The 10,450-nt window shown below is 40.2% G+C and overlaps 1 protein-coding gene across 3 annotated transcripts in view; it reads left to right on the plus strand.

Moving 5' to 3' along the window:
- Window positions 1-10,450, plus strand: part of MYH11 (myosin heavy chain 11) — a 62,523-nt gene that overhangs the window by 24,539 nt on the left and 27,534 nt on the right. For 2 of the 3 annotated variants that reach the window (XM_010125487.2, XM_086759850.1), the window contains exons 6-9: window positions 4,511-4,613; window positions 6,331-6,351; window positions 8,637-8,729; window positions 9,982-10,045. In XM_010125487.2, coding sequence (XP_010123789.2) covers window positions 4,511-4,613; window positions 6,331-6,351; window positions 8,637-8,729; window positions 9,982-10,045 — 281 coding nt within the window. The remainder of the gene's footprint in view (window positions 1-4,510; window positions 4,614-6,330; window positions 6,352-8,636; window positions 8,730-9,981; window positions 10,046-10,450) is intronic. The other variant, XM_086759849.1, reaches the window with a different exon arrangement.

Here is a 10,450-nt window from a genome sequence, read left to right on the forward strand (position 1 = left end):
CTAAGCAATGGCCAGTGAACAGGCTTGTGACTTTTCAGGCTTCTTCCAATGTAAGTAAAGGCACCAGCTCTCAAAGGAGACTTCTGGCCTTTAAGTTGTTCAGTTTTTACAGATAACAAGTGCATCCTCCTGGAATTTTCAAAAGGCTTTTTACTAAAAGTTCCAAAGGTGCTTATTTGCATAGCTAAGCATAAGAATGTTTTAAAAATCTCCCCTTAAACCTGTCTGACCTTGGGGTTATATATTTCAGCCACTTCCTGAAAAGAGTAGGTAGAATATTGTTTTCTAGAAAGCAGATGTGGCTAAAGCGACGGTGCACAAGCTTCGGTTAAACAAGAAACCACCTTAAATGAATGAGAAATGAATCTGGTCAGCATTTTGAATGTTTGGGGTAATGTGAAGCCAGTGAAAACAAGTGTTTGTTAAACATAATAAAATAGCTCTTTGTTACCTTTTGCTTTTTTTTACACATGAATTTAGTTTGAATATCAAAACATAGGGTAGCAGGGTGTTACCTCCACTGAATTTGATACAGTACCAGACAAAATACCAGGTGAGGCAGTGGCCATCCTGCCCCTCTCCCTTCCTCCTCTCTCTCTTTTTGGGTAAACTCTCCAGAGCCTCACCGGCCCAGGGACCTCAGCCCGTGCTCTGCCCTGACAGATGTCAAGAAGCAGAGTCATCCAGAACATCCTCCAAACTGCAAAGCTCCATTAGTCAAAAGAGAGCTGAACTCTTTTCTTTCCCAGCTCACTAAATCTCCAGGACTGGAGCTGGCAAGTGTTGCTGCTCGGCCCTTCTCCCAACATGGACAGCTTGTGTAGCATCAGACCCGGGGTGGAGCTCGATACTGAACGGTCTCTTTGGGGAATTTTTTTATAATTAGTAGGATTCTGAGCCCAATCTCTAAGGGGTACAGCTGGTCTAGGACAAAGATTTTTATCATCTTTGCACATCCCATACTGCAGGATGAAGCCTGTCAAGCCCTAATGTGATTTAGAGCACCTCATTGACTGCTCCGGGCACGCAGGCTTCCCACAGCGCCAACACAGCCAGATTAAGAGATGTGTGAACAGTCAATTTTTGTGGTTCATTGCTTGCTGAAACAAATGCTGAAAATAAATTCTGCTGTTACTTTTTAGATGTTTCCAAAAGTGGAATTAAGCTAAGTCTTATATCATAATACTAACACAGAAAGCTTTCAAATTTTCAACAAAATACACTTCTAAAACAGATTTTTCCCAGTTATACCCAAACGTACAAGAGTCCTAGCTATACCAGAGGCTTACCCCCCCACAGTGGGGCCAATTTGGTAGTTTCACCTTGTCCTAATTTGGAAACCTATTCTAACTGGGAAATATTCATTTAAGGTGAAGGTAATGCAGTCAGGGAGGATTTAGTATCTGACATGGTACAAAAACTCTATCATAGCTGAGTACTATACATGTGAGTTTATGTGCTTTAAATCCTGTACTGAGTTCCTAAAACAATGCCTGGCAAGAAATGAGGGAAGAATAAATTAAAGTATGCCAGACAACATGAGAGTGGTGTTTTTAACAGAGCAAGCCTGTAAGCTTAGTGGACCCTTTTTCTCTGGGAAAGCCAAGATGTTTCTTATGAGGAAAACATGGATAAAGTACTGCTGTTGGGCTAATCCAAACTGTGCAACAGGGCCTGCTTTTCATCTGTTTTTTTGTGATGCCCATCTGAGCTAGGTGCAAAGAACAGCACTGGCAGTAAACATGCTGCCTCTCTGTACGGCACGCAACAAGAATGATGTGAGATGCTTCATTTAAACAAATGATCAGTCTGCTCCCTGATCATCTTTTGATCATGATTAGGACAGTGGTATTTATATGGGGAACTCCCACTATGGATCATAATTTAGGGGCAAAGACCGAGGAAAACAGGCACTCAGAATAGAGGAACAGAGTTCCTGGGAGGAACCCTGACATGTGTGGTCCATGCCAGAACCACAAAAAAAAGAGACCCATCTTTAAAAATTCAGTCACTGATCTCAAGAGACCACGTAGATTCTAAAACAGGCGGGATTTCTCATACCACCTCACAATGAAAGTTGCTTCTGCCACCCCAGAAACAATGATACTTCAAGGCAGATGCAGAGAAAAAAAAAAAACAACAGCATGACCAATTCTGTTGCAGCTCAGTAGTTCTAGAAATAATTTCATCCACCTGTGAAGGGAACTAAAAGATTGACATGCTCTCTTCCTCTTGGATCTTCCCCCTTTTAAGCTTCTTGATGTTTAGAGGCATTGAACCTGATCTAGCCATTATTCCTCCTTATTAGTTAGTTTTCAAACACATGGTATTTTATCACTGAGATGAAATCTAGATGTTGTCATAGAGCTGTGATGTACCCCTCAGAGTTTGAGGGCTACTAGTGTTGTTTAATGGATACTTGTTTATCAGGCCTGTCTATTGTTGTGGACATTCAAAAATTATCTGATGTGTTGAAAAAATAGATGTATTCCTCAGCTATGGACATTATTCTTCATTATTTACTGACTTTAGAGAGTTTTCTCCTACTTGTAGCTATTGAGATCCTGTCTGTTTTCCATTTCATATTGAAGCATTTCCATTTCATGTTGAACTTTTTATTGTCCACTTCAGAAGGAAGTTAAAGCCTCCAATTCTATCTGCAGAAAATAGGAAAGCCCTCAGCCTGTGCAGGAGCAAAGAGTTAAGGGTGAAAGCACAGAACAAAATGTTAAGTAACTTAAGCATTAGAGTATGGTAGGATAATTACAAGTAAAATGATGCCATATATGGTAATACTCACTGGGATTCAGAGGAAAGCCAAATGATGGGCACTGTTGCCCTGGGAGAAAGGAAATGCAATTCATGGAGTGATGAACTACAAATAGCCTTTAATAAAATGGAATAGTTCAAAGCCCAAGATTTGTTTGAAGAAATTTTTATTATTATTATTTTTTTCCAAAGAAACAATGTTGTAAGGTAGATTTATTTGAAAACTTGTATGCATATGTCTTCAAACTGGTGTGCTTGGTTTGGAATTGTTCCCAGGACACTTAATTTTTATCAATATAACAAGAAAATGTTTTAGCACTGAAGTCCAGGCAGAGATGAATCCAAACTCTAAACTGTGCAAATTAACCCAGGTCTTGTGAAAAGGAACGTATTAATCTCAATTATTTCTGGTTAAAACTCTAAAAGCCAGAAGAAACAGTTCTCATTGTGTCATACCTCAGGCAGGAATTGTTTCTGGTTTCCTAAGTTTACATCAATTTCATCCTGTCTTGAAGGTTCTGCCCAGCACTTAGTCATATTTTTAATGTCCATTTATCACTGGCCCCTTGGTAGGGAAAATTAACTCCTGTATTTCCTAATTAGGAAAAGAAGCAGAACTGCAATGGATCCAGCGAAACAGTTTCAGCTTCCAAAGAGTTGACAAATATCCAATACATTAAAAAGTGTATTGTTCTTTTTATTTTTAAATCTATTTTAGTTTAAATTCAAAAACAAAGAGGTCCAACTTACATTTAGACTGTTGCCCTTCTCACAGCACCAGCTTGATATAGTTGAAAGAACCTAGTTTATTACATTGCCACCCGCTTTAGTGCCCTTTTTGATTGCTGAGACAGGACAGTATAAAAACATTTTTGTCTGTATAATCATCAGAGCCAAAGGTATCTAGAAGATGAGACGATGCAATGTGACACTTAGAGAGGGGAAAGGAGGCTGGAAACGTTCTTCTGAGAAAAGACTGTGTAAATCTGGCCCTTCTACCTGTACTTTGAAAACCAGTATTTTATGTTAACAGAGGGCTAAAGAGTTGTAAATATACTGAACTCCTCCAGGAGGTGAACGTTACCATTGCCCTCCTGCTGCCCAAGGGACACTGCAGGGAGCACAGCCGGGAGGCCCATGCTGCCGGTCAGACATCTCCTCACACAAATCGTCCCTTACTACCCAGTCAGCAGGGACACCTCGGGCAGTCCCAGTTCTGGTCCCACTGAATTCCACGAGCGTTTGAACATGGAGTTCAGATGAGGCAGGATCATTGGTTTATTCTCCAGCACTGATATAAGCTGTTAGGCTAACGCCAGAGTTTCAGAAGAGAAAGCTATGTTATCGCTGCTGATGTTTTTTCTTATTGCTGTACCACATCATAGTTAGTGTTGTATTTTTTTATCTTAAAACACAAGCAGACTCTCTGCCAGCTCCACTTCTCATAAATGTTCAGATGTTGCCAAAGCAAGAAGAACTGCTGTTCAAAAATGCATGGTGTTTTAGAATTGCCTTAAATGGCCTAATGTCCAGTCAAAATACTAACGGGACAGAGATACAGCTCTGATAACGCGTTCTTTGCATGCTGAAGTCAGGTGGATATGGAGAGATGGTGTTCTGGGGTAGATACTAATCAGAGCCAGGCAGTTTCCAGTCCTGTTTTTATACACTAAATACATCACGTGGCAGAAAGAGTCCACTGATTACCTACCTTCTTTTGTGTTACTTTCTTTCCCTTTAGAGGTGAATCTGGTGCTGGCAAGACAGAAAATACCAAAAAGGTCATTCAGTACCTGGCTGTTGTTGCTTCATCACATAAGGGCAAAAAGGACATTAGCATCACTGTAAGTGAGCTCTTCCATATTCCATTCTCCTTTGAGTCTGTTAGGACTGTACTGAGCTGACCGTGCTAACAGCAAGTCAATGCCTCTGGCTGCCAGAGAGTCGACATATTAAGAGTACACAGTTACGTCACAGCTCTATGTTTATGGAAAAAAACTTTTGTTTGACACTCCCTTAGGCATCAAATCAGAATGTACTTCGCTAGAAGAGAAATATTCATAGCTTTCCATATGCATAGCACCTATTTATATCCTAGCATGAAGCCCTTGAAGTCTGCAAGGGCTCAGGTCCTTATTTTACCCTTGGCCCCTGGCATCCAAGAAGTTTGGGAAAGCCTTTAACAAACACATTGTCCAACTGCATCACAAAAATGTATACCAGGATTTAAACTTCCAAAGTTTTGATTGGCTTTGTCAGCAAGGAAGTTTTCTTACTAACTAGCAAAGAGTCCCAGTATAAAACTTGTCTTTTCCTTTTACTCCTCCATCAGAGAGAAGAATTTTGAAAGGCACAATTTTTTTTACAATATTGTGTTCCTTCAAAATTTGTAATAGTGACTAAAGTTCATTTTCTTGCTCTAAACGAGCAAGAAATATGAGCTGCTACTTGACCAGTTCCCAGAGATGATTAGTGTGTCTGTGGACCTCAACTGTCTTTGTTGTTTTCAATGACACAACTCCAGGTCCTACGTCATCTCCAGCCTTTTGAATGTTACTCAAATTTCTGCCGAAAAATATAGTCATTCACTTTTATGATAAAACAAGCTTAATTCAGGAAGACATGTCAATGTGTCCCAAGTGCAAGACTGGGTCCAAAATGAGTAATTAGTAGGGCAGTGGGAAATGAAGTAAAAATCTCATGACCACACCTGTGTTGGCTCTTGCAGCTGCCCTTGCCTACCCTGTATGCCGGCAGACAGAGGACTCCAGAGCACATGGTGTGCAGCCTGGCCTCTGCCACCATAAATAATCATTGTTTATGTACAGCAGATTCTGTTCTGGGGCAGGGGAGGGAGTAGATGTCCTTTTGGGCAGTATTTTCTAGAATTCTGCGATTAAATTCAGTGGAATCTGTCCAAGACTAAAAACATCATTTTCCTTTGTTGAATGTTTATACAAAAAACTTATTTTTTCCTACTGGGTCCCTGCTCAGTGGCTGGAGGAAATGAACTTGTGCTTTCAAGGCCATTCCTAACGGGCACGTAACTGCAGTTGCTGCTGACTCCGTGAGTCTCAGGATCGAACTGGCCTTGAGACAGACCTGAACGCAAATATCCACCAGACAGGAGCTGAGAGAAAGTCTAAGTCATTCTATAAGATGCTGAGAAATAGTAATTGAGTGACTGGGACTACTGACATTGCGATTTCAGTCCTTAAAAAATAACGAATAACAAAATGCCTTAGTTGCACCAGAGAAGAAATCGGGTTTCACCATAAAAATATCTGTCCTTGTCTGATCCTGGTAGACTAACCTGGGACTGCATCCAAACCCCATCCCTTTGCTTCAGGGTTTTTTTTTTTTTCTTCAGTTAAAATGCTCTCTATATATTAATGGTATTTGTACTCTTGGTATGTCTGCCATAGATTGTTCGTATTTGTATTCCTGGTTTATTTGCATGGAAACTGTGTATTGGTTATTTTAATACAGGAAAAACAATAAAAATGTCTGTGTAATGGAAATGATACTGACACTTGTTTTATACCACGTTATTCAATACAGCAAGGTCCATCTTTTTCTTACGTGAGTAACTTAGACTGTTTGATGTGTGTTTAAGGCACTGAGTGTAGATCTGCATGCTATTGTTGCACCTCCAAAATTTAAGAGAGACTTTGTCGAAATATGTTGTATGATATGATAAAAAGCAACAATAGCGCCAAATGCTCTCACAAATCAACCCTAACTGTGCCAGGCTTCATGGCAAAGAATGAGGTCTGACACAGGCAGGGTTATCTTTCAAATATCACTCTCTTCTATGTGTGTCTTCAAATTGCCATAGTTTGAATGAAATTTCCCACGATCCTGAAAGAGCCACTCAGCCTGCAATTGAGCAATGTGATTTCTGAATGAAAATACCCAAAAGCTTTCTGTGCTTCAGGTTGAACTTTTTAGGACTGTTGTGAAATAATTCCTAAACCTCACGGTGTTTGATTGATTTGGTTGGCTGCATGCTTTCCATTTGATGTTGCTTTCAATTTTACGTTTTCATGTAACTGTTGAGAATTGTTCACATCTGCAAAAGTTAGCATGTTCTTAGCTTGCTGCTACGGTGTGTAACAGAGCAATTCCCACTGCAGCGTGTGTCTGCAGGTGTGTTACAGCAGTTTCTTACAGGCCTTCGTAGCCCTCCCGTATTGCAGTGTGCCACACCCGCATACCAATGCTTTGGGAACACAGGCAGGTTTTTCTGGCATATTCTTTCCGTTTCTGTGCCAGGCAAAGGGGATTTTTTTTCTTTAATGGGGTCTTTTTTTCCCCCATTCTGACTGCTGCCTTTCAGATTTTGGCTATGACAAAGGGCAATGTGTTGCCCCTTAGTTAATTTAGTACTTCATTTGACAAGCTTTCTGCAGAAAGACTGATTCATTGCTGGCATAGGCAACAGCTGCATACAATGCAGTTAATTTGGAGCCGCAGTTTTATACCCCCAGTTTATGGCATATATCTGTCTCAGTTTAGCAGAGAAAGCTCTATTTTAGCTGTCACCATCTGCTTTCAGCAACACCCTACACATAGAGTGAGTTTTTAAGTCTACAGAGTGTAACTGAAAAGAGTTGCTCAGTATGAAGAAACTTCAGGGACCTCAGGAATCTTGGTGGGGCTTTTCTTTTCCTTTTTTCAAAATGCAATCTTGATACATGCCTTAGCTCTCAGAAGAACTATGCTCTCAGGAAGCTGCTTATTCTCCTGCCTTGTGACCATGCAGATAAGTTTAGCCATTTGTTAACAATCTGTTGCTTTTTACTGGTGTTTTTGTGGCAGCTCTCATTGCTGCCACATAAGTTACAAGGCATTCAGGAATGGCATTTAGAAAAAGGTTGCCAGTTTTGCACAGTAATTGGGAAGCACTTTCATTTTCCAAATTATTTCCTCTAGATTCAGCTGAAATATTGCCTAATTTTCTAATTAAAATTATTTAAATGATATCATATTATCTATCAAAGACTTTTTCCTTTTCAGGGTGAGTTATTTGAAATAATACACGTTACTGCAGAGTAGTACTCAAAGAATAGGACGACAAGAAGCAAATGTGAAAGTGAGTGACCTGATAGGACAGAGCTGAATGAAAAGTTAACAAAAGCTGTATTCATAAGCGAAGGATTTTTTTCAACTTCATTGGTTTGTTTAGAAATAGGAGTATAAAATGCATGCTTGTTTCATTGCATGATTTGTTTCATTAGCAATTACCAATCACAATTAACAATATAATACAAAGTTTGTGTGTTTGCATGAGAATGCATTATCCTAGTTTGAAATAAATCAATGCATTTCCACATTTAACCTAAATAGCCTTGCATGGATCATTATTAATAGACTTGATGAAATCTGCTTGGTAGCTTTGTGCTGCATTACATTAAAATTATTCTCGGCAAGTTATTCTAATTACATCATCATTTGCTAGCAAAGGATCTCAATAAACTAACTTGAAAAAGACATGCTAGAGGTTCCTTTAAGAATATCCCTACTAAAAATGATATTAAAATGGAAAAAAAATATATATTTGACATTGAATGACCCTTTTTTTTAAGAAAAGCCAGTCATGATGCTAAACAGACTAATAGACTTTGATCTGTCACAGGCAACAGGGCTGGAAAAGGGTCATGTATACAGGACAGCAGTCAACTGCACAAATATATAAACATACAGATTAATAGAGAACGAAAACAAATCCACATGAAGTGCAGTATTCAGAAAAAAAGAAAGTTAGAGACTTAAATTATCTTTCACATTTTTCTCCAGTGTACATGTGTTGGTTTTAATAAAGTAATTTTGAAGTTTGGGGTTAACTGCATCTGAATGAATTTTAGGGTGAGCTGGAAAAACAGCTTCTACAGGCAAACCCTATTCTTGAAGCTTTTGGAAATGCCAAAACTGTGAAGAACGACAACTCCTCCAGATTCGTAAGTAGGAGAAATCCAGTTGGGTCTGTGTTGGGGGGGAGGTACAGCATCTTTTAAAACACAACGTACAGACAGCGGCCCTCATCAGTGCTTCTCTCTAAAGAATGTCTTAAAACTAATCCCTTAAAAACAGTTTATAATTCCTCTCTGAAACAGGAATTCGGCCTTATAGAAGATTAAAGATCAAGTTCAAACTTGACAGTAGCTACCATTGTCCTCTCACAACTTAGCAGTCTGTCTGGCCTTCCAGAGTCAATTCCTGCTCCAGGACATATCCACCTTCAGAATATTTACAAACAAAATCTGCACTTTCTTGTTCTTTGCACCACTGTTGAGTATATATCTCATAAGGTGTGACTGTTACTTAGCAGGAGTGGTTAATATATTAAATTAAAAACTACAAGAGAAAAAGAAAAAGCAGTCACAGAGATTCAAGTTAGTATGATGGGAGCTGAGGGCTGTCACTATTTGGTGACACTTTTTTCTGGGACTGCTGGCAGGTGCTTTTTTTCCCTGCATACTCTCCTCTCCCACCTCTGCTCTCTCCCTGCAAAGTGCAGGGATCCATGCGGATCATAGAATCACAGAATGGTTTGGGTTGGAAGGCACCTTTAAAGGCCACCCAGCCCAACCCCCCTGCAAGAAGCAGGGACATCCCCAACCAGATCAGGTTGCTCAGAGCCCCGTCCAGCCTGGCCTTGAATGTTTCCAGGGATGGGGCATCCACCGCCTCTCTGGGCAACCTGTGCCAGTGTTCTACCACTCTCATGGTAAAAAACTTCTTCCTCATATCTATTCTAAATCTATCTTCTTTCAGTTTAAAACCATTACCCCTTGTCCTGTTGCTACAGGCCCTGCTAAAACGTTTGTCTCCATCTTTCTTATAGGCCTCCTGAACCTTAGCAGAGGGAGTTACACAGATCCAATGCTATTCCCTCATTGAACTTGTGGAAATCAAAGTAGAAAATAGATGTTGTTATACCCCCAGCTTCTAAAGCTTGGTCCAGTAGGGAGGACTCCTTTCCATCTGAGTGCCTGAACGCAATGTGGGAGCAAATCTCTGCAGAGGCAATGTCAGAGAAGTTCACTACTTTTCAGGCTATTCCACAGGTTGTCCCGGCAGGAGGATATTAAGCATGTTGTTCTTATGAGGATGACGTACATGTCTTATTAAGCAGGCTAAATACTAATGTTGGAAAACCTGGCATAACCTGAAAGAATGGCCCAATCTAGATCTTCTTTTCATTCACAGGGCAAATTCATCCGCATCAACTTTGATGTGACAGGCTACATTGTTGGAGCAAACATAGAGACTTGTATCCTTTTCAGTGAGCTGCACTGGAGGCTGACTCGGGTGGGCAGAAGGAAGCAAGATAAACAAGCTCCATTGCATGTCTAAGAAAGGCAAATATTGCGGAGGCTGGTATAAACAAAGATGGACGGAAGTGGCTCCATTTATGCTGATATCAGCTTCTCAGTGTGTCTTACTCTCACGTTTACATTTTCAGGTCTGTTTTCTCAGCAATAGGAAAGCGTGCTATTCCCCACATACAGCTTCAGAAAATGGAAGCACCATACCAAAGGCAATGGCGGGAGACTTTAAAAGCAGAGTCCCAATAATACGATAATGGCAAAAGATTGTTTTGTGGTTAAGACTGCATGTGATCTTGAGAGCTGTACGGTTGTTTTGCTTCCTATCAGTGTGATCCTGCATGAGTCCC

The sequence above is a fragment of the Chlamydotis macqueenii genome, chromosome 15 (genome assembly GCF_036417535.1).
Source record: "Chlamydotis macqueenii isolate bChlMac1 chromosome 15, bChlMac1.mat, whole genome shotgun sequence".
NCBI classification, from domain to species: domain Eukaryota; kingdom Metazoa; phylum Chordata; class Aves; order Otidiformes; family Otididae; genus Chlamydotis; species Chlamydotis macqueenii.